Below are 24,167 nucleotides of genomic sequence, written 5' to 3'. Positions count from 1 at the left end.
GTAGTTGGGCCATCCTTATTGGAAGGTTAAATAGGAACGATGATCTTGAGAGGTGACAATGCAGTTCTTAGCTCTGGGATGCTGGTGCTCATGGGCTTCTGAGACACACGGTCAAGTTCTGCATCACTCTTTGCCACCTGTTAGCTGTGAGTCCCTTTTGTACAGAATTTAGTCTTTCTGAACCGCAGTTTTCTCTCTTTCCTTATAAAATGGGAATCATAAGAATATTAGCACCTATGTTGTAGAGCTGTTGTGAGAATTCTAGCAGGTGAGCTTTCCAGGGCTCGGCACATCACCTGTCAAATAGTAATTACACAACTAATTGTACTTGTTATTGCTGGAACTGTTATTTTCATCACCATTATTTTTGGTATAGCACAGTTGCTTGCCATTTTCACTCCAAAAATATATCCCTTTCAACAAAACCAAAAACATCCTTTCTTAGGGAAACCAGATCCCAGTACTGGATTTTGGACTATTTGTGGGCATCCAACATGATCATGATAGAACAATGAGCTACATATTCCTGCTGAATAAACATAGGACAGCAGGCTCTATGCTCCGTCCATCTGGTGGTCTTTGCTTATCTTGGTGCTGACTTAAAATGTGGTTATGCTACAAGGAAGGAGCAAGACTCAGAGATCACTGGTATTTCATTGCCGGTGGGTGGATGGGAAGTATGTGGCTACAGCTGCCATTTTCTACAGCAAAGGTGTTTTTAAAGGACTTGCCCTTGGAGCTGATGAAAGTGAAATGGAAAGAGTTATTCTTTTTGCTGGACCCCAAGCCCCCCACCGTGTCCTTCCAACTCTCCAACTCTTAACACTCCCCCATCGGAGCCTCTTCCTCCTTCTTGCTTCTTTCCTACCCAGCCTAAATATTTCAGAAGTATCCTTCATCTTTCAGATAGGAGCATCTTTTGTTTTGTTTTGTTTTGTTTTGTTTTGTTTTAAGGAATCCAGCTTGGTAACTCACAATATTGTCTACTCCTCCTCGGAGTTAACACGTGCTAAATCATCGACATATATATCTCCCAAAGAGGCTTTATTGAACAAAAGTAATTTTCTTCTTCTTCTATGCTTCGTTCCTATAGTCACAGAAAGATCAGAGGGAGGAGGACTCCACCCTTCTAGCATCTTCTCATATTGTCAAGCATTGTCCAGATCAGGGGGGTTGGCAACAGGCAAGTATTAAGTCAGGAGTTGCAGTCTCCACCGATTGTACCCCGTGTACCATGACATAAAAACACACTTTCTTTCTTTGTCCATCAGTTTCCTCACTTATTTATAGGAGTTAGGAAGACAATAAAACCAATCATTGCAATAACTTAGTTTGGGCGTAGGGAGTCTTCTTTCTCTGGGTACACTCTGGTTCTAAAAATTGTAAGGTGTCAGCTCACATTTCTCTTCTCCACGTGGGTAGGCATCACGCCGGCGTCGACAGTCCCTCATTCATCTACTTCTCAGTTTTAGTTTAAAGGCAGGGTATTTTTTTATTTAAAACAAATCAAAGACAAAAATAACCTAAAGATGGAAACGTGATCCAATTGATCTGGGATTTAGAACGCAAATCAGATCAAGCCTTTTTTGTGCCCCAAATGTAACACTTACCTCTTTACGAGATTTGGTTTGTCTTAAAGTTGCAAAAGGCTTTCAAGGGTGCAGTAGCATCTTTTCAGTACATTTGGTCGCTCTGGTGGCTGAAACATAAAGATTTTTTTTTTAAGATTGCTTCTATTTTTTAAATTTTGAAACATTAAGAAAAATAGTAGATTGAATCATATGAAATTTACACTTTTGTCAGTCAAAACTGTGGAGCATGGGTAATTTCATCTGAGTAAACTATATAAAATTAAAGGACACCCATATCCTACTCATTTTAATTAATGACTGTTACCATTTTTGTCATGGATGTTCCTACTCACTTTTAGAATGAAATAAACCATCATCACTCAAGTCCCTGTTAAAACCATTTCATGGCTCTCTCCCTCTCCAAAGCAATGTTATCTGAGGTTTACTGGTATTCTTCTACTCAGTTCACCTAAACGTACCAAGGTATAGATCTATTTTGATTAATGTTTCCTACTCTTTCTCGTCCTTTAAACTTTGATTGTCCTGTTCTTTCCTTTCATGATAAAGGAGATAACAGATAGTTTTTGATTAGCTTCCTCATGTAGATCTCCTTTTAACAAAATTTCACCCTTACTGTTTCCCTTTCTCTTTTTTCCTTAAAATTTATAAAATATCTTATTTTTTAAAAGATTTTATTTATTTATTTGACAGAGAGAGACACAGCGAGAGAGGAAACACAAGCAGGGGAAAGCAGGCTTCCCGCCGTGCAGGGAACCCAATGCAGAGCTCAATCCCAGGACCCAGGGATCAGGACCTGAGCCAAAGGCAGACACTTAACGACTGAGCCGTCCAGGCACCCCAAATTTATAAAATATCTTAATAAAACTTAAAGCTCTATTGGAATTCAAAGATGCTCTTCAGAAAAGTCAGGGAATGCAACCAAATCCTATGCATTTCAAGGACAGACAAACCAGGGGAAACTACAATTCTCATTTTTTCTTCTCTCTTCAACCTTTTTTTTTTTTTTAAGATTTTATTTATTTACTTGACAGAGAGAGAGAGATCACAAGTATGCAGAGAGGCAGACAGAGAGAGAGGGGAAGCAGGCTCCCTGCTGAGCAGAGAGCCCATTGTGGGGCTGCATGCGGGGCTGGATGCAGGGCTCGATCCTAGGACCCTCAGATCATGACCTGAGCCGAAAGCAGGCTTAACCCACTGAGCCACCCAGCTGCCCCTTCAACCTCTTTTTAATGTTCACAACCACCAAGTCGATGCATGTTTATAGATGCATCTATTCTTCTTTAGCCATCGAGTCTCTGTTACAATGTGTATAAGATAGTGACATGGCCCAGCGCAGGGAAAATGAAATGACCTATGAATGGGCACTAGGCACAAGGCAAGACAAAATATGGACCAAAACAGAAAGGAAAAATTCTCTCTCCCACCCTTCCAACCAGAGTGACAATGAAAACAAAGACAGAGCAGCAAGACTCTCAGTGTCTTGAAAAATGAATGCTGGAAAGAATGTTGCTTTTAGCCCAAATTTCTCTATTTGATACTAATGATATTGGAACTCCTTTGCAAATTCTTTTCATAATTCTCATTTTTTTGTAGTAACATCACATCAACTACTTCTGTAGACTAAATAGAATTTGTTTACCCTTTTCTCAGTCGATGTCAAAGTTATAATATATATATAAGATTTTTGGAGCTTTTTTGTTCAAATTCTAAATTAATTTATGCATTCATATTTTGGAGCCTCACTGAGCTAATCTCTCCAATATTTTAATTGAGTGGTAAAATCCATTTTGGTGACTATGATAAATTTGAATGTCGAATAACTATATTCAAGTATGTCTTCTCTCTTTGTTAGTTAGTTTTTCCCTATTCCATTTGTGTTGCCACCTTCTCTCACATTCATAAGTGTGCTACAAAGATATTATAATCGCTTTTAGCAAAGAGAGATTCTGCCTGAAATATTTTTATGACTTCTCAGTATGGCAAATTTAGGCATTCATGTAAATCTTTCTGTCACAATTAATGCTTAATCTGGATTTTTGTGGCAGTAATAGACATACATTAGACTGTATTTATTTAAATAAATGCCACTTTCCCCAGGGGCTCATAGTCATTGTGGTACAAATCAATATACTGATGGCCCAATACCCTTTCCAGCTGTTGGTTATTCTTCTGTCTCAGGGTTACCATTGAATTTTCCTGAATAAAATATTTCTTCTTTCTTTGCTGCTGACAGAGCCTAGAAAGCCCAAGAAGAACTAATGGTTCAAAAATGCATTGACGTTCTAGAACCCTGAGCAAAATTTGATCCATAATGACATGTGTTTCTTTAGGTTAGGTCTTCTGGTTTAATAACTACTGTCCCTAGCCCATCTTCATTGAAGTCTCTTGTTTTTTTAATTTAATGTAAGTCATCCAAGCTGTTTTTGAAAAATCTTTTGAAAAGTTGGCAAGTTCTAGAAAATACACTGGTGAAAATCAGTACATAAAGAATCTGATCAATTCAAATAAAATATTAAAAAGGAAGTGATCACAGAGATCATCTAGTATTATGGAATAGCAATATAATATGTGTAACATATGTAATTCAAAGTTTTCTAGCAGCCATTGGAAAAAGCAAATTTAAGGAGACAAGAATAGTTAATTTTAATAGATTTTATTTAATATCATGTGTCCTAAATGTTATTATTTCAATATGCACACTATAAAAACTTTAGTGAGATATTTAACATTTTTCTTTCCATTCTAAGGTTGCAAAATCCAGTGTGTATTTTCCATTTCCAGTACATCTCAGTGTGGACCAGACATATCTCATATGCTCAGCAGCAGATGGGCAGGGCCTACTGTACTTGGCAGTGATGAACTAGACAATTTCCTTATTTTTTTTTAAAGATTTTATTTATTTATTTGACAGGCAGAGATCTCAAGGAGGCAGAGAGGCAGGCAGAGAGAGAGAGAGAGGGAAGCAGGCTCCCTGCTGAGCAGAGAACCCGATGTGGGGCTCAATCCCAGGACCCCGAGATCATGACCTGAGCTGAAGGCAACAGCTTAACCCACTGAGCCACCCAGGCACCCCGAATTTCCTTATTTTAATAGATGTAAAACTCACACCAAGAGAGGTTGCATGGCACCGGGGTACCTGCCAGTCAGTGTGAGAGCTAGATCTACACCCAACACTCTGGCTTCCAGTTTATTACTCTGTCGTAGAGCAAACACAGTGATGGAAATAAATCTGGGGCTTCTATGAGATCGTAAGCACTCATTTACGGTAATAAATATCATCCAACTTTGGAAGAGTACCTACTACCTTCGAGACATCAGACTAGGCACTTTATCATTACTATTCAAAACAACCTTGCAGAATAGAGATTTTACCCCTGTTTTGAGAAAAATCGACCAAAACACAGAAATAATACTTCCAAAGTGGCCACACTTAGATTTGAAACCAGTTCTGCAGACCATGAAGCCTGGCATCTTTCTCATACATTGCAAGCCCTTTCCAATCTAATACCCTCTAAGACTGTGGCCCTAAGCATGGCCTGAGGACCAGCAGCATCCGTGTCACCTGTGGGTTTGTTAGAATGCAGATTTTTTAAAAAGATTTTATTTATTTATTTGACAGAGATCACAAGTAGGCAGAGAGGCAGGCGGGGGGGAGGGGAGCACTGGGGGGGGGGAGCAGGCTCCCTGCTGAGCAGAGAGCCTGATGCAGGGCTCCATCCTAGGACTCTGGGATCATGACCCAACCTGAAGGCAGAGGCTTAGCTCATTGAGCCACCCAGGCATCCCTAGAATGCACAATCTTAAGCCTCATTCCAGACCTACACACTGCATTTCATCAAGATCCCAAGTGGCTTGTAAGAAATCTAAGACAATTCAACAGCATACCTAATCTCTCCATGAGTTGAGAGAATTTTCCTAGGGAAAATAGTAGCAGATTCTTTAGCTTATCAGCCGTATTATAGATCATCAGAAACACTTTTGGGGTTTGCTTTGAAACTTACAAAGAAAAGAGCTAGCTTGGACTTTTGGGGAAGAAGGAAAAGAATCAAAATTTTAGTTAAAATGAGTTTCCAGAACTCAAATCTTAATATTATAAGCCGTTTCATCTGCCACGAAAACACCTGTCTCCTCCTCTCTTCAGCTCTACTATTCTTCCTGTGCTATAGACTTGTGAACCTCTGTTCTCACCAAATTCTATGAGTGGAGGGAGATCTTAATTTATTTGGGTAGGAATAAGTCTACATTACATAAGGAAAAGTGACGCAAGGGTGTTTTTACCGCACACAAAAAGCAATGAATGGGCCTAGTAGAATTGTCAAGATGTGGTAGTTCATGGTAGAACTTAGAACCCACCATGTTCTGCTCCCAGGAGCTCAGTCCATTTCTTCAAATTGGGCTCTAGCTGAGATTCCCTTAGTGTAACTAACATGCCTTTTACTGTTGAGTCAAAGTTTGATCGTGTTATTTTTCCTGAATTTCTTCCGTCGCATTTTCATTTTCCTGCGCTATGATGCCCTCGGCTATTTCTTCCATTGGCACGAGGCAGTTAATTAAGCAGGTGTTCATGCATCTGGACATTCTGCGTGGCAAGTGAGTGATGGGAGCAGCACAGACCCACTCCACAAGGTTCAATCTGCGTGAACCCTGTTTAGTGAGGTGTTTTCCCCTCTTTCCCATTTCTTAACTCGATGGGGCATCGCTGGCTATTTTTGTCCTTTAGAAAACATCAGCAGCGCGTCAGGTAACAGCAGGGCTTCTAACCAATATTTCATTGTGTCGTACAGGGACCACGCAAGCTGTGTGTTAAAGAGATGAACAGTGGCATGGCAAAAAAGCAGGCCTGGCTTATAAAGAACAAAATCAAGGCTTTTTATGCTGCGGTGGCGGCAGACTGTTTCCGAGATGGTGTCCGAAGTCTCCTTCAGGTAAGGCTGGCATTGAGGGAATGAGCACGGAGCACGGAGGCAAAAGACGATTAGCCCTCCCCCGTTAATGAAGCTCCCATCGCGAACGGCTCCAGTTAGCGCAGGCCCAGAGATCAATGCAGATGCTTAAGGAATTCATTTGGAATTCCCGAGGAGAGACAAAGCTGAAACAAAAGCAGAGAGGTTCTATTACAATGAACTATGGATGATACGCTGGAAATGGAAAATGAGGTTGCCTTTGGCCACCAGCATACATTCTGTCCCCACACTTATTGAAATGCAAATTTGTTCTGATGGTTGACGACATTCAGGTTCCTATTAAAACTTCAAACTATTTTTGCATTTCATACTGCATGTAGCAATGCTCAAGTCAGGCATTCTGCTCCTTTTTTCTCCTGCAAATGGCACGAGGGCAAGCTGCTAGCTTCCACTGAATAAACGTGTGGTGATCTGGGTGTAAAGTCTCCCTATCCTCCTAAATTATTTCCAGAATGTTGAATAAAATGTAATAATCTCTGCGGTTGCACGCTAAAACCCACAACTCTATCTTTTCTCCCTTATTCTTTCCTTTTTCCTCGATTCCATAATAAGTATATAGAATCTTTCCCGAGGCCTGACCATAGCTTAGAATGGTGCGGTATCCTTAAAACAATCCAAGGAGATCCTGAGAAACTGTAGGGCTTGGCTTTCTAAACATTTTGGCTTTAATATGGTTGGAAAGCCCTGATTCTACATATACCAAGTACTCGCTTTCAGAGTTACCATTTCTAGGAGTATCAAAATTCAGGGCGTTGTCTAGGAACTCTGATGCTTACGCAAGCTGGAAAGAAAAAAATTGGTTAAACTGTCGTATTTTGGAGATGAAGAGTATTTGGTGCATTCCTGTCACTAATATTCCTGAAGAACTCTTGCAAAGTAGCTGCACATGCAGAGAAACCATTTCTGAAAGACCTATTACCCCCAGTGAGCATCTTTTCATCTGTTATGAATTTGCTAAGCCATGGGAATAGATGCGCTTTTAAGAGGCTGATTTCTTTTGTAGCAAGTTACTACTTTTCAGTAGCTCTTTGGTGAAATATGTTGAGAATATTACACATATCAGGTAAAATTATCACAAAAGATTGGTAAATCAAATTTTCAGGGAGGAATGGGTGGACTAACATGGAATAAACAGGGAGAGAAAAGATGGGTCTGGAAAACAATTGTTACACGACTCTGGAAGAAACTGTAAAAAAAAAAAAAATAATAATAATGCAGAAAGCTTGTTCACTTGGATTTGCTTAAAGAAAAGTGGAGTATAGTCCTGTACCAGGACAAAAAGATAGGACAAGGGGCATCTGGGTGGCTCAGTGGGTTAATGCCTCTGCCCTCTGCTCAGGTCATGATCTCGGGGTCCTGGGATCGAGCCCCACATGGGCTCTCTGCTCAGCAGGGAGCCTGCTTCCTCCTCTCTCCCTCTGCCTGCCTCTCTGCCTACTTGTGATCTCTGTCAAACAAATAAATAAAATCTTAGAAAAAAAAAGGACAGGACGAATGATCACATTCCCCGGACTGCAGTCACAGAAAAGACAAGTCCATCCCGCTGAGCACCAAATGAGAGCGCTAAGGAGCTGTCCTGCTACCTCTACCATTCCGGGAGAAACACAACAAATATGGCGGCAGGAACCCTCCCATTGATTCCCATCTCCTCCTGCTTGCTACTGCCCCCTTTCACATGTCCCACTCTGGTCACTGGTTTCACTCTTCCTGTGATCCAAAGTGTCCTTCCTTCACTCCCTCCACTCTCCTTTCTGTGCCTGTCAACCTCTCACCAACTTGTAATAATGAGATCCCACCTCTCCCTTGAAGCCAGCCTTGAGTCCACAGCTGGAATTCAAGGTTTCTTCCTTTTTGCTTCCATAGGAGCTCCTACTGCTTGTACACTTGAGTTATAATTATCTGTGTATATCTTGCCTCCTTCACAGTATTCTAATCTCTTTAGGGCCGAAGACTATGCCTCACTGCTCTTCCACGGCACCCACCATAACATTCTGCAATTAATAGGTGCTCAATAATATTGCTGAGTGAAGTTTAATTAACCAGAAGCCATATCCCATCACCTAATGGGGGGAGTAAAAACTGCAGTGGAAGATGACTATTCGCGATACTGTCCTGCGAGAGAATTAGGTCCTAGAGACATAGCTCACTTACTCTCCACGAAATAATGGAAGTTAAAGTTTCAGTGATGCTTGCATCTAAGCATTTTTCCAAACATGGATTTTATTGCTAACGACATTATGGGTAAAACAGGTGGAAATGAGCTTTGAACCACTAAGTTACAACATGCATGCCAACGGTTAAGCCGACCCTCACTTGATTTTAAATTATTGAACCATTTTAATGAGTGTGTCAGAAGAAATGCAAATGACTGCTAATTTAGAAAAGCTACATTTCTGTCATCTAAAATCCATTTATGGCTGAGATGATTTAGAACTAATCTTTCTATTTTATGCTTGGGTACGGGCATGAAGGACATGCACTAAAATGTAATCTCATCTTCAGAAATCTTCCGGACATTACTTCGGTGCTCTTGTGGACATTATTCTTCATTTTGCTGTGGTAGTTTCCTGGTATGGAAAGGATTGCCCATGTGTTTATCTCCTCTGTTTAGGCCTCGGGCTTAGGAAGAATGAAACCAAACACTCTGGTGATTGGATATAAAAAAAACTGGAGGAAAGCTCCCTTGACAGAGATTGAGAACTATGTGGGAATTATACAGTAAGTGATGGCTTTCAAAGACGTGTTCTTGTTTACAAAGCACTAAACAGGGCAGTACATAACAGACGCTCTTGTAGATGAAATTGCCTGGGAAGAGGGCATTCATTCCCCTGGTACCCTGAGTTCTTTACCAAAGTGAAAAAACACTGCCACAAGTAGGGCTGCATGGGATCATAGCATCAGAGGAGGCAGCGTGGGGGAAACTCGATGTCACAGGAAAAGGTAAATATTAAGCATTACAATCTTGAAACCTATTCACAAGATTAAGAGCAAGGACAGCTAGGTGAGAAAGGAAATGGTCATTCAAAACACCAAGAATCTTGGGTTGGCCCGTGTACCCTGCTGTGTCATTGTCTTCTCCTGAGGCTTGGATCAGGAATTGACTACCCCAGAGCCTCCTCGGCTCCCCTTCTGCTGATCTGAGGCTGTCATGTATAGATGCTTCTGTGTTGGGTTTAAGAACAAAAAGTGAGTTTTCAGTGGAACGTGACATCTCATATCTAAACATCGAGGAAGTCTTGGGACAAGGGCAATCATGATAGTCCCCAAAAGACAAGCAGGTCGCAGGCTAGCGTCCTTGACATGAATTATCCCATTGAATTCTCACGAGAGGCCTTTGTAGTACAAATACTGTTGTGGTTTTATAAGTGGAGATACAGATGTTAAAAATCAATTAGGCTGCAGAAAATGACCGTGTTGTGACAGAGCTGGAATTCCCACCCAGGGCTCCTGAATTGAAAGTTTAGACTCATGTCCACAATGCTCTGCTGCCTCCGAAAGTATATGTAGAGCTGAAGTATTATCTGGCTCGGTTCCTTGGTTTCTCTGAATAAGAGAAAACAAATTCTTCACATACAAAAAGGCTCAGAGTGTCCTCAGTGACCATTCTAGAAAACTGAGCCTTTCTTCCGGGCTTGAACATGTTTAACCGAATTTGTCTCACAGGGGGCAATGTTAGCTATGGTAACAGCCCTCTTTTGTCAACAGCTCTGAAAATGGAACATTTCCAGTCTGGAGTCTGGCTTTGCTCTGATTCCACACCACAGGGCAGAGAGTGTGCCCTGAGAAGTCCGACTGTACTTTAAAAATCTGTAATACACAGGAAAGAAATCCTCACCCCTTCAAAACAAACATGTACATACACAGTGCTCCTTACACCAGCCTGTGTCGCTGGGCCCTGCTAGAACGAGCGTCCCTTTTATCATTACCTGGGGGAGATTTGCGCAGCATTGCAAAAGCATTCTAGTATGAGTTTGCTGAAAAGACGTTGAAGAAGACCATTTCCATCTTCTGAAATTTATATGCATTACTGACCAAACAGAAATTCACGTAAAAATCTTCCTAACACAGAGAACCTGTGTATTAAATGCATCCTCCCAAATCGTGTTCCCCAAAGGTATGAAGCCTGGATGCCTCATGCGACCATGTACCTTGAGTTCAGCAGGTTAAGGCCAAAGCAGGTGATCAGGATCAGAATTTTACTGTGCTCAGCAACCAGCATTTTGATATATTGATAATCACAGTCAGTCACTGACCATTCTTGGAAATAGATCAGATCTGCTCTCTGTAATCCAGATTGTTCAGTAAAATTTCATGTTTACCACTGGCAGAGAGGTGTGGAAAGGAAAGAAATTTCTTCTTCATCTTTGGGAAGAAAAGGATTGGAACAAACAGGAAGACTAATGTAAACCTTCAGTGATTAAACGTCCAATAGTTGATAACAAAATTATCTGGGGTCATCTTCCAACCTCCACTGTCCCAAACATTCTAGAAATTAAAAGGGACCAAAATAATCAAACCCAGTAATATTAGGCCAAGGAGACTTCTGGCTTTTATACCAAATTAATAATTGGTCTTCTTGGTAATAAAATTCAATGTTAAGGTGGCTTGAATTTGTACTAGTATAAAGCTTAGCTGGTTTAGTAAATTTAAATGACTTTAGTACCATAGCAGTGAGGTCAATATAGAAGGAAGACCATCATACCTCCACATTGTATTATATTTCCCTTCCATTTCGTTTCGTTTTGTTTTGTTTTATGACTAAAAGCATGGTATTATTGTTAACATAGGGGTATTATTACAAATAGCATAGTATTTCTCATTTTTCTTTGAATAAAAGATTTTAAATGTTTATAAATATTCTTAGATATGGTTTAATTTTAATTAGAATCTGTGTTAGTTTTCACTGACAGCTGTAAAAAAATTACCTCAGACTTGGTGGTTTAAAACAACACAAATTTCATAGCCTATGGATGCATGGGCTAAAAGTCTGATACTAATTCAATAGGCTAACATCGAGGTGTGGGCTAAACTGTGGGCTATTCTCTTCTGGAAACTCTAGGAGAGAATCCTTAGCCTTGCCTTTCCTAAATTCTAGAGGCAGCCCACTGCTCCTGGCCCTCTTCCTTTACCTTCAAAGCTCTGATGGGTCATATCCTTCTCATTATTTTCTGACCTCCTCTCCTACTTCCCAAACGTTCTTTAGGGAGCCTGGTGGTAAAAGACACAGAGCCCTGACAGATAATCTAGGTTAATCTCCTCATCTCAAGGTCCCCAATTTAATCACATGGGCAAAGTTCCTTTCACCATGGAAGGTGACATATTCAGAGGTTCCAGGGATGAGAATGTGGATGTCTTTGGAGGGTTTAAAATTATCCTGCCTGACACAGGACCCAAATATTATTTGTGGAACACGTGGTCCACTTTTTATACACAAGGACAAATAGAAACAAGATTTCTCAGAAATTTATTTTGTAGCAACTTTTGCTCGAATGCGTCCATGTTGCTCAGTGACAATCACTTAAGGTTTAAATTTTGAATGAATGTTCACATTACACTGAATTTACTTATATCGTTATTTGAAAATTCAGGTTCACTTTGGCTAATCGAAACTCGTTTGCCTGTGGTGAGACAATCACAAATTTCATTATTTCTGATAGAGGGCGACATTCAGTGGGAAGGCTTTAGATCCAGTAGAGACTGAACAAGGGAACCTCCGAGGAGGAAATTTTAAATAAAACTCAAAGTACTAATTTGTTTAACCCAATTTAGGAACAGAGAAAACAATATTCTACAAGAATAGACATACAAGAAAGAGCTTTTCTTTACCTTATAGATAACCTAATTCTGTTGGATTGAGTGTAGAGAAGGCAACAGCCAACCTTAATGGCAAAGGATTGTCATGAAAAAGCATTGCTTCAAGTGGTCTGCTCAGAGTCAATGGTGAACATTCTTTGGAGGAACTGGATGTATCTTTAAGAAGCAACTTGACATCAGCAATGTTGTAGGATACTTTCTCAATAAGTAGAGATTTGGCTGATAATTTCAAAGGGTCTTTGCAGCCTGGAAACTCTCTGTTCTAAATATGTACTTACATTAGAAAAGAAACAATTACTTTAAAAGTATGTGGCAAGTTCTTAATCAAAATTCTAGGTGACAGTATTATTTGAATAATTTGATTCCAGAGTAAATGAATTAATTACCTTTATCCAGAATACCTTTTTAAATGACAGAAAGGGAAAGAAAAAAAAAAAAAAACTAACAAAAGAGGCGTCAGCTCTTCTCTATATTCTAAAGTGAATTTTCATAGTTTAGTTACATTAAAATCTTAGAATTGAGACTCTTAGGCTCTCTTATTATTCGTACAAATCCTCAAGATTAAAGGAGTCTTTCAAATCCCTAACTACTTTGCTTCTACTTTCAGTGATGCGTTTGACTTTGAGATTGGTGTGGTCATAGTCAGAATCAGCCAAGGGTTTGACATCTCTCAGGTTCTTCAAGTGCAAGGTATGTACTTTCTTTACTCAAACAACAGATATTTATTGAGCACCTACTCCATGCCTGTCCTTTTCCTAGGTGTTGGGGATAGAGCAGTGTACAACACAGACAAAACCCCCAATGATGGAGCTTCCTTATCCTTGTGCTGACCTGAAGTGTGTCCACTTCCCCACTGCTTTCCCCATTGCTAACATAAAAGGCCTTTATCCTGCTTCGGAAATATATAGAAATATAGAGTAATCCGGGGCAGTCATAAATTATTCTTTTTATCATAAAACCACAAAGCCAGCATCATTGAAAATAAACACCTTTGGTAAAATAACTGCCAAATTAATTTCTGCAAGATGTTTGAGAAAATAAAGATTAATTCTTTCCTTGAAGAACCATGTATTTTGTTTTTAAGAGACTATGATCTGGTTTGCAGCTAACATGGAAATGAGCCTGAGTGTATCATGCTGTGAATCACTAATCTAAGTCCAAGGCAGAAACACTAATTCAGATTAGTGGTTCTGCTTTTCCCTGTAGAGGATTTAGTATACTTGTTTAATCTTAAGAGTTTAAACATACCCTCTTATGTATGAAATAAAGGACACATCTAAAGAGTCATTGAAATATTAGGACAGGGCCCTCACTCGTGACTTACCTCTTTAGATGAACTTCAAAATAGAGTCCACTAATGACTGAGACTAAAACAAAGAGGTTTTTTTTAGGTGTCTCTTGTGTACCAGGCATGGTGTAAATGACAGTGCTAGGTAAACCAAGGCTAATAAAAGTCTGTATCTTCAAGAGACACACAGCCTAGAAATGGGGATGGGCATTATCACTACTGTGCTAATAAGCATATCAAGAGAGTATTATGGGAAAGAGAGGGGGACCTCTTACTCCAAGAAGTCTTTCTGGAAGAAATTACTCTAGGGATGAGTAGAGTTAACTAGACAATGATAGGCGAGAGAGAAATGAGAGAGTTTGAGGAACAGCATTCCGGACAAAGAGGAGAGAATCAGCAAAGGTGTAAATACACGAGTTTAAGGAAGAATGGAATGTGTGGGCTACCCAAAGCAGATTCATGTTACTGAAGTAGAAAGTATGAACAGACAATAGTGAAATTTGAGGCTGCTGATATAAGATCCTCATTTTAAAAGTTTCATTTGCCATATTAAAAAGTGTACGCATGTTCCGCAGACAATGAGGAACCACTGAAGAGATTTAATTGAAGGGACGTGGACTCAAAGGGGACTAGAATGGAAACAGGGAAGCAAATCAAAAATAAAAAAGATTTATATGATAATCAAAGGCAGAGAAGGGGACAGCCTGAACTAAAGCCAGGGATGGAGAGGAGAGGAAAGGACAGGAGTACTTTGGAGGTCCAGAGAGCAACGTCTGGGGGTTGGTTGAATGTGTGGGATACTGGAGAGGAAGGAATGAAAAAATACCCCTTGGCTGACTACATGAAGGGTGGTGCTGCCTGTGGAAATGGGAAACACAGAGGAAGAGTGGGCTTAAATAATCTCTTGTGGGAAATTTTACCAGAAATGTCCAGTAGGCATTTAGACAGTCCTGGTTTTAAAGGAGAAGTGTGAGCTGGAGATGCAGATTTAGGAGATGTTATGGACCAAACTATTTTCTGTGAATTCTATGGTGAAGTCCTAACTTCAGAGTGTGACTGTATTTGGAGACAAGGTCTTTTAAGAGGTAAGTCAGATAAAATAAGATCACTAGAGAGAGTTAACCCAGTATGGCTGACGTTGTTATGAAAAGAGAAGATTAAGACACAGATAAGCACAGAGGAAAGGAAGGAGACAACTCTCTACAATCCAAGGAGTGAAGCTTCAGAATGAAACCACCCTGCCAACACCTTGATCTTGGATTTCTAGCCTCCAGAGCTGTGAGAGAATAAATGCCCATTGTTTAAGCACTCAGTCTGGGGTATGTGTTATGGCAAGTCGAGTAGACCAATACAGATGACATCATAGTTCAGGTGAAAATTGAAACAACAGCACTGGAAAAAATAATCCAAAGAGTGCATGTAGTCAGACATGCACAAGACACAGACAGAGAGACCCCAAAGAAAGAACAGGAAAGGAGTTTTCAGAAAGCAAAAGGAACCAGGAGCCTGTGGTGTCACCGAAGCCATGGGAGCAGTGTGCTCAGAATGAGAATCACCATTACTGTCCAACAGAGCGGGAAACACACGTAAGATGGTGAATGAAATGCGGTTAACAAGGCACAGATAATCTTAGTGATACTAGTATCTGCAGAGCGGTGTTGGCAGGCTCCAGATTGCAGTAGGTTGAACACAAAATATGAGATGACAAAGCAGAGAATCTGGGTGTGGCCTACCACCTTGAGAAGTCTGTATGCAACGGAGAAGAATGAGATTGAGGAGGTTGACCATAGGAAGACCCATCGACCTGAGAACGGAAGAGAGGGGGATGTTTTCAGACTGAGGAAATGGGCTCAAGAAAATGCAGGAGATTGAAGGAGGAGGTAAAAAATTAATTAATTAATTAATTAATTAATCAATTAGTGAAATAAAATGAAGGATGACCCATGGAGTAAGATTCTGGAGGAGCAGGATGAATCAAGGCAAGGGTGTGGATGGAAGAAGGGGCCTGAAACAGGAGAAAAGAAATTGCTCTCAGTTCTTTTTGAAGGTGCAGCAGTCCCGCTGGTTGTCCAGGTTTTGTCTAGGGGCATTTGATCTCCAGGTAGAGGAGACTCGGGATTTTGCTGGATCGGTTCAGCAGAAAGGAACAGCCTGTAAGAGATCTGGGAGTGCTGGTGCCTGAGGGTCCAGATTCTATCTGGCCATGTAGGATTGTCTTCATCATAACAGAAGGTGGGGTGAGAGGATTTGGTGAACTTTCTGAGGCAGCCATTCTGGTGAGTTGTAAGGGAGGAAGAGGAAGGCAAAATTGGAGATCAAGTGTCTATAAGGGCTAGAGAACCACTGTCTGACATATATACTCTACGATTATGTATGAAGAGCTTTATTTTTTTTTTTAAGATTTTATTCACTTATTTGGCAGACAGAGATCACAAGTAGGCAGAGAGGCAGGCAGAGAGAGAGGAGGAAGCAGGCTCCCCGCTGAGCAGAGAGCCCGATGTGGGGCTCAATCCCAGGACCCTGGGATCATGACCTGAGCTGAAGTGGAGGCTTTAACCCACTGAGCCACCCAGGCACCCCACATGAAGATCTTTAAAAGTAAAATGGAGAGTCTATCCGGTGCAAAACTGTAGCAAAGACGATACTCTGGAGCCTTCAGGCTTCTTTTTTATGCCCCTATTCTCTTTTATGGACATTTTACATCTCCAGATGGATATACTAATTCCCACTCAGTGTCCATGATTAATTTATAGTTCTTTCTAGTAGAACTTAATACATTAGCAGCAACAACAGTTAGCATTTTTTTAAAGTAGGCTCCATGCCCAAAGTGGGGTTGAACTCACAACCCCTGGATCAAGAGTCACATGCTCCGCACCCAGCCAGGTGCCCTTAACCATTTTTGAGCAGTTATCATGTGCCATGTGTATGCTTCCTGTTCACATATAACACTTGTCATCCCAACTACCCTACAGAGAAAATACTATCTTTGTCCCCATTTTATAGCTAATAAATTGAGATATTCCCCCAAGATTTATGAGGCTAGCGATTGGTAGAAATAAGATTCAAATCTATGTCTGTTTAAAACCACTATTCTAACTTTTAAGGAGATCTAGAGAGGACAATGACTAAGATAAAGAGAGCCAGTGGTGAAATCTGAGATATGGGGATGGAATAATTCCTTTAAGGGGGAGAGGGGAGCTGCCTATCTATGATAAGATAGACATGACATTAAGGACAGTTACAAAAATCTAATAAGAGACTTGCTCGATTGCTAACTTTCTACACTGTGCTCTTTTCTGTCTTTTGTGCTATGTTTTCCCATCTAAAAAATGAGAATACAAAATTCAATTTGTGTTTAGATTACACATTTGCTTTGTACATTACGTTGACCTCTTTGAGCCGAAAGATGTGTTGTAGCTGGAAAATAACGTTCCCACCTTTACCGCTCCATCCGCCAAAGCACCCCACCAATTTAGTCCTGTAAGTCGACAGAGCAAGCAAATTCTGTAGTATTTCTGAAAAAATCCTGGCAGTGAACTGCATCCCCTTTTAATTTCCCATGGGATGTATCCAATTTATATCAACTTTGATGTTTGAAATCTTTCTGCTTCTTAGTCAGAAAAGGGAAAATACAGTTGGATGCTAATAAAATAATTCTAAGTACCGATTATCTAGGGTAAACAAAAAACGGTGTTGTATCACTACGTGAAGAACGTGCAGAAAAACAACAGCATAATGATAGAAATTAACTTTATGCCACATTTCCATGCATTGTTTTGAAGTTTATGTAATTTATGACACCAGCCTCATATTAGATTTTGAATTGGAAGAAATAAGCTTGCGTTTCATTATATTATACTGTAATATAGGGCTTAATAAGAGCCTGATAAATCTTAAGTATTGCATTACACTATGTTAATGATTATCATCATAGCTTTTCCAACACAGGCACCACAGTGTCATCACAGATTATAATTTAAAGGAAATATTAGCAATTCAGAGTGCCCATATACTGTAGTTAATAAAGCAGTGAATAGAAATCAGCTTTATAGGTAATTTACCAGCTAATGGCAATTATTTCTATACTGTGTCACGGGCTTATGTGAGGAGAATAACTATTGTATATAAATAAGATCGATGCTCATAACATTCTAACATGTATACCGCAGCAAATCTTCCAGTACCGATGGCTGATAGTTTCTCTTAATAAATTAATTTATTGCCTGACAACATCAAAAAATGCGATATTTCATATTGTTCGATTCCCAGAGGTATTTAGCAAGTTTGCCAACTACAACAAAGCGTGCACACTGTCCTGGTAGGAATAAAGTGACGAAACGTGATCCGCAGTCTATTGCGGTCAAGTGTTCCGTGTAAGTACTGCACGATTTATGACCATCTCAGAGCACGGGGATTCTGCCGTGTCTGCTGGAGTGGCTTAGCCAAATAAAGACAGATGGCGGTGTAGTAAATAATTATTTCATTGGAAGACGTCCACTGCAGGATTGCTTCCTGCCTTCAATTCAGCGAGACTTCACCTGGGGTAAGTCACGTTGATTCATGTGAGCGTTTACAGCTCCGAGCTGATGGACCCAGGAAAGAATCATAATTTAATAATTAATAAAGAGAAAGGTTGCTGTGAAGTGGGAGGGGACGAGATTCCTCAGTGGGTTTCCCCACTCCCTCTTCTGCTGTCAGATAATTGACTGTTCTCCATCCTTGAGATTCGAAGTGAATCGTAATGTGTAGACTCCCGCCTGTTTCTAAAAACATCTTTAAAGAAAAAAAAAAAAAAAGACTGGGGATAGAACATTTGAGGCAATCATGACGAGTAAGTTGAATTTCAAACTACAGTGCCTCCAGTTGGTTACCATACAATGCCAATTTATGAAACACTTGAGAAGGGGTAACTGTTCTTCAAGTGGTCTTGGCATTTGCATGAAGATGGGGCTCAGGATTCTTACTATGAGAACTGTTTGGGTTATGTCTGAAGAATTGGTTAGAAACCCCCTCGACTGAGAGAACAGAAAGGCCTAAGCTTTTTCTTCCATCATTAGAACCTCAGGGATTCCCTTACTCTTGGAATGAGAGACAGGCAGAACTTTATTCTCTCTCTCTCTCTAGCTCTCCCTCTTTCTCTCTAGCAGTGTGGGTTTTTTTTTTAATTTATTTTAAAAGATTATTTATTTATTTATTTGACACATAGATCACAAGTAGGCAGAGAGGCAGGCGCAGAGAGAGAGAGAGAGAGAGAAAGGAGGAAGCAGGATCCTCGCTGAGCAGAGAGCCCAGTGTGGGGCGCGATCCCAGGACCCTGGGATCATGACCTGAGCTGAAGGCAGAGGCTTTAACCCACTGAGCCACCCATGTGTCCCTAGCATTGTAGTTTTTATAAATCATGATAGACATGTAGAATTACCTACTCTAGAAGCTTCGAGTTCCTACCTGATGCTCAGGTAGTAGATCTTTTTAGGAAAAGGATCCCTTTCCTTGCCTCTCATTCTTCTGCTCAGTCCTGCCTGTCCTACCTTCTGTCACATTGCATCCTGGTTTGTACCATCAGCCCCTATTGGGTCCTCATTTTATAACTCTGTATACAGCATTAACCCTGCTTCTTCTCCACACCGTCTTCTGTAGCCCCTCCCCACAGGACTTTGCACTCACTCACCCCTGCCTGACCACCATCTTTTTGTTTCCCTTCCTTTCCGGAGATACTTTCAAATGGTTTGAACTGTGTTGAATAGCACTGACTTGTCCTTTTATTCCAACAGACTCTTCGTGAGTGTTTATCATGGTGGTAGACATGAGTAGGGAGGCGCGGGCACAACGAATAATGTGAAAAGTCTAGGCATAGGCTTTGAAATTGGTCAGACCTGGGTTCAAAGTCCAGCTCGATGCTTTTGGACTGTGCAGCCTTAGTCAAATTACTCATCTTTTCCGTTTCACTTTTCACATTTCCGGTTGGAAATAATCATAGCTCCTATCTCACAGATTTACTGTCTTGTGTGAAAGGATATTATGGCCCCAAAATGTTTGGCATGGTGCATAGCACAAAAGAAACTCTCAATAAACGTAGGTGACAAAATACGACATAAGCTACCCCCCAGGAATTTGCAGTCCAGAAAGCATAAAATAAACATGTGTCTTAAAACTAGTCCCTGTCACACAGGTGTAGTTACTGGAATAAAGTTCGGAGCAGAGCACTGTGGAAAGATAAAGCATTATAAAAATTTGTCCGGTTGGGGAATTGGGTCAACGGCTTCTTCAGAAAAAATGCAGACCATGTATTTCTTCAGCAGGCGGATATTGGCAGTCCGAGCGCATCGCCGAGGAAGGGTGGGAACTAGGGAGAACGCTAGAATTGGAAGCAGGAGCGTACATCCCCAGCTGTGCAACCTTGAACGGGCTGAGCCCCTTTCCTTCCCAGGAAAATGGTGGGAATGCCTGCGAGCTCTGCTTGCATCCCAGCACTGGCGTTGGGATCAAATAAGATCCTCTGGGGAAAGGGCTTTGTGAATCCGGAGAATCAGATGCAGCTGGGATGGAATGAGGGATTGTTATCCTCAGCCTCGTGGAAATCAATTCCTGCCTCTCCGACTGTACTCCCTGGGTTCACCCCCTCGTGGCCAATGGCACACTTTGGCAGGTCGGCTAGCCTGTGCTCTTGTTGAAAGAAATCTTTTGACAGAGTGTGCTCTGGACTCACGTGTGGACAGAGGCGAGCAGGACGCCAGCTAGGTTGTGCAGAACAGATCATCAAACCGTCCCTTCTGCTTAGCGCTGAAATTAGGAAAGGACAGATGGCATGGGGGGAGGCCTTAGATCACCTACAAAGGGAATGATTAAGAATTAGCTCTAATAGGAATTTGTAAAATCACGGTGCACGGGATCAGACACTGGGTGGATGGGAAAATCCAAGAGGGCCATACAGGCAGATCTTAGCCCATAGCACAGACCTTTCTCTGCCGGTGTCGGCCTCTGTCTCCCATCTTGGAGGGGACAGCCGATCTGACGCGTTCCGGTGAAGTCTGGTTTTGTCTCTGGGGCCTGAGATTTTGCAGTCTGCTCTGTCCAGGATGGGTTGTGTACATACCTTTGAGCAAATAGTTGGAGTAGTTCCCGGCTCACTCAGCCAGCTGACTCTGTGACAAAGCAGGATTTATCTTTTCTCCTCCTTTGTCCAAACTCGAGGACAAAGAACGCGGTGACTAGCTCCTCATCATGGGGTGTGCGGGAGCTTGCCAAAAAAGGAAAGCAAAAGAAACCATTTTCCAGCGTGGCTGTAGCCATTGCCCCCCCCAAAGAAACTCGCAAATATGCACCTTCCAGACATCACCAAAGAAGAGGTTACCCGGTTACCCCACAGCTGGACCCCTGCAGCACCCCAAACAGGAGATAACAGTTAGGGGGCCATCCCCCAGTGGGTGATGTTGCCCATCCTGTTACTCTGGGCCAGCCTGTCATTTGTACCTGTGTCTTCAGGGTCCTGCCTTTAAAATGACATATGGGAGGGACCGTCGTTTCGGTGGAATAACTTGGCATGACACCACACGCCCAAGAGTGATGAGGTTTGCCTGACCATGATGTGTTGGAAGGTAATGGAACAACTCTGAGATAAGAGTACCAAGCCAAAAGCCAAAGGTCTTCAGAGTGGGAAGCCGGCAGGATTGGAGTCAAGCCGGCTTCTTTGCATTTGAACCCTGTTATTTTCTGGGTGGCATCAGACAGATTACTCAACCTTTCTGAGCCTCAGTTTCCTCATCTACAAAAGTGAGAGTAATAATAGTAGCCATCTCGGAGTCATTTGAGAAGGAATCATATGCAGCACAGTGCCGGACACCCAAAGAGTGTGCAAAAAATAGTAACTGCTGAAATAACTCCCGGGCTTCTCGAAATACTCCATTTGCTTTGCTTGACTAAGCCCATTTCCAGTGGTTGCATAAATACGCCACCTATAGAACACGCTCGTTGCTTTGTTCTTCAAGGAGGCACAAAGCACCCTGCAGAAACGGTTGTTTATTCTTTTCGCAAAGCTGGGAGAGTTGGAAAGGGGAAGGGTTACAATTTTCCATTTCACAGATAGGAAATCAGAGGCATAGGAAAAGTAAATGACTCGCTTCATGTCACATAAAGCCCTCCGTAGAGCTGTCGCCGGTCATGACCCCCTCCATGCAATGCGGCTCCTGTTCACCTTTCCGAAAGTCAGGGGTAAGCAACTCCTGTCTGAGCTTTAATACCGTCAGCCTAATTTCTCAGATTTTCTATAGTTGCTGATCTTGAGAACCTCTGAAGCTTTGGGGAAATCACATGGGTGATTTGACCTTAAATCTCATGCCACTGGCAAAAGATTAATTGCTAAGACCTGGAAAGAGGCCAGACAATTCTGTGGAGCTGAATAACAACACCGTCTAGGGATGTGACTGTCCTGACAGATTTAGTTAGTACATAATTGATAAATCTAGACTTTGTATAGCTTCGCTTCCCGGATAGATAAGGCAACAGGCTCCAAGGGTTGACATTTACAGAAGCCCTACCAGTGCTCTGTAACACTGAGGCTAGGTTTTCTACTCTGTTCCTCAGAACACTGCTCGTTTTCTAAGTCTCTGTTCCCAGCAAGCAAGCAAGATGAGGGGATCTGAAAAGAGGCCACCTTGGCCAGTGTAAGCAAGGATGCCTGTCATTCTTTAGCCCTGTCCCCTGACTGCTTGTGAAGCCCTGTTTCCCCTGACCCACCACAAGCGGACATCAGAGAGGAATGCAAGGCATTACATAGCAGCGAAGAATTTGTCTTCACGATCAGAATCCAAAAAAGATAAAAGGCAGCCAGGGGCAACATCAAAGCTTGGAGGGTGGGTCTCAGCCCAGGACATGGCTTGACTCTTGCTCCAGACTTGAGTGTCACGAGATGTTTCTTAGCTATTGAACTCTGACAGGCACGCAGAAACCTCAGCTTTTCTTTCTTTCACTTCGGTCACTCATTCCAGAAAGTATGTTGCTTCTCAGAAAGAATTGTTGGGGTGCCTGAGTGACTCAGTCGGTCAAGTATTTAACTCTTGATATGTCAGCTCGGGTCATGATCTCAGGGACTTGAGGGCTCCGTGCTGGGTGTGAAGGTGCTTAAGGTTCTCTCCCTCTCCCTCTGCCCTCTTCCTGCCTCCTGTGTCTTCCTTCTCTAAAAGAAATTTCTCAGTGGGCATTTTTCACTGTAATTTCAATTTAGAGCCCATACAAGGCTTTATATAAAGTTTGGTTACCATTCCTTAATTCCTGTCTAGTTTTATGCCGCAATTCAGGAGGCATCGTTGTGTGCCTGGTACACACCCGGTATACTTTGGTAATTTGGGCATCCACTTGTCAAATATCCTACCCAGTCGTTTAGGTCAGGAAATCAGTGGTGCACTGTGTACAAGATCTTATGTACAGTGGATCTGGCTTTTTGGGTTTTGCTGGAAGCGAATGAAGAGGTTATTAAATAGACTGCCTTATCTTCACAAAGAAAAACCTAGTGACTTCATGTGTTATGACAACACATAGAGCTGCTTTCCCAAGCTAGTTATTACTTTCTGAATATAACTTGTCGATATATATTACTTTTTAATAATCATTTGGAAAAAGTCATATGATGTATAATAATTTTATTGCATAGACACAGTTTTTCATTTTTTGTTTTCTTTTTATTTAAGTTTCACTAAGTTAACATACAGTGCAATATTGGTTTAAAATTCGGTGGTTCATCAACTAGAAACACCACCCAGGGCTCATCACAACTGCCCTCCTTAATACCCATCCCCCACCCAGCCCATCCGCCACCCTCCTCCTCTCCAGCAACCCTCAGTTTGTTCTGTATCATTAAGAATCTCTTATGGGGACACCTGGGTGGCGCAGTCCATTAAGCGGTTGCCTTCCGCTCAGGTCATGATCTCAGGGTCCTGGGATCGAGTCCCACATTTGGGTTCCCTGGACGGTGAGGAGTCTGCTTCTCCCTTTCCCTCTGCTGCTCTCTTGTTGTGTTCTCTCTCACTCTGTGAAATAAAGAAATAAAAAAAAAATTTTTTTTTTAAAGAGTCTCTTGGGGCACCTGGGTGGCTCAATCGGTTGAGCCTCTGCCTTCGGCTCGGGTCATAATCTCAGGATCCTGGAATTGGGCCCCGCATTGGGCTTTTAGCTCAGTGGGAAGCCTGCTTCCCCCTTTCTGTCTGCCTGATCTCTCTGTGATCTCTGTGATCTCTCTCTCTCTCTATCTGATAAATAAATAAAATATTTTTTAAAAAATTTTTTAAAAAGAGCCTCTTATGGTTTGTTTCCCTCTCTCCCCCCATATGTTTGTCTGTTTTCTTTCTAAAAGTTCCACATAGAGTGGAATATTCTACTTTTTCCACTTAGCACAATACCCTCTAGCTCCAGCCATATCGTTGCAAATGGAACACCATTTTTTATATTAAAATACTTTATAAGTTGCTCCTAGAAACTTCATCACTCTGAGTTAAGTAAACAATTTTTGTCTTTTTG

The 24,167-nt window shown here is 41.5% G+C and overlaps 1 protein-coding gene and 1 long non-coding RNA gene across 5 annotated transcripts in view; one reads left to right on the top strand and one right to left on the bottom strand.

The window, feature by feature from the left end:
- The window catches only part of SLC12A1 (solute carrier family 12 member 1), an 88,059-nt gene that overhangs the window by 45,419 nt on the left and 18,473 nt on the right, over positions 1-24,167 (top strand). For all 4 annotated transcript variants that reach the window (XM_082734847.1, XM_082734846.1, XM_082734844.1 and 1 more), the window contains 3 exons: positions 6,377-6,517; positions 9,168-9,274; positions 12,978-13,060. In XM_082734847.1, the coding sequence (XP_082590973.1) occupies positions 6,377-6,517; positions 9,168-9,274; positions 12,978-13,060 (331 nt within the window). The remainder of the gene's footprint in view (positions 1-6,376; positions 6,518-9,167; positions 9,275-12,977; positions 13,061-24,167) is intronic.
- On the bottom strand, positions 1,611-24,166 carry LOC309866841. The gene is made up of 3 exons (XR_014312826.1): positions 20,615-24,166; positions 20,365-20,485; positions 1,611-1,699 (listed from the first exon to the last, which is right to left on the bottom strand). It is a non-coding gene; the product is annotated as an uncharacterized lncRNA (long non-coding RNA).

Source organism: Mustela nivalis, assembly GCF_964662115.1.
Source record: "Mustela nivalis genome assembly, chromosome: 6".
Classification (NCBI taxonomy): Eukaryota; Metazoa; Chordata; class Mammalia; order Carnivora; family Mustelidae; genus Mustela; species Mustela nivalis.
Note: the sequence above shows the minus strand (reverse complement) of the source record. Positions and strands in the feature narration are given on the sequence as shown.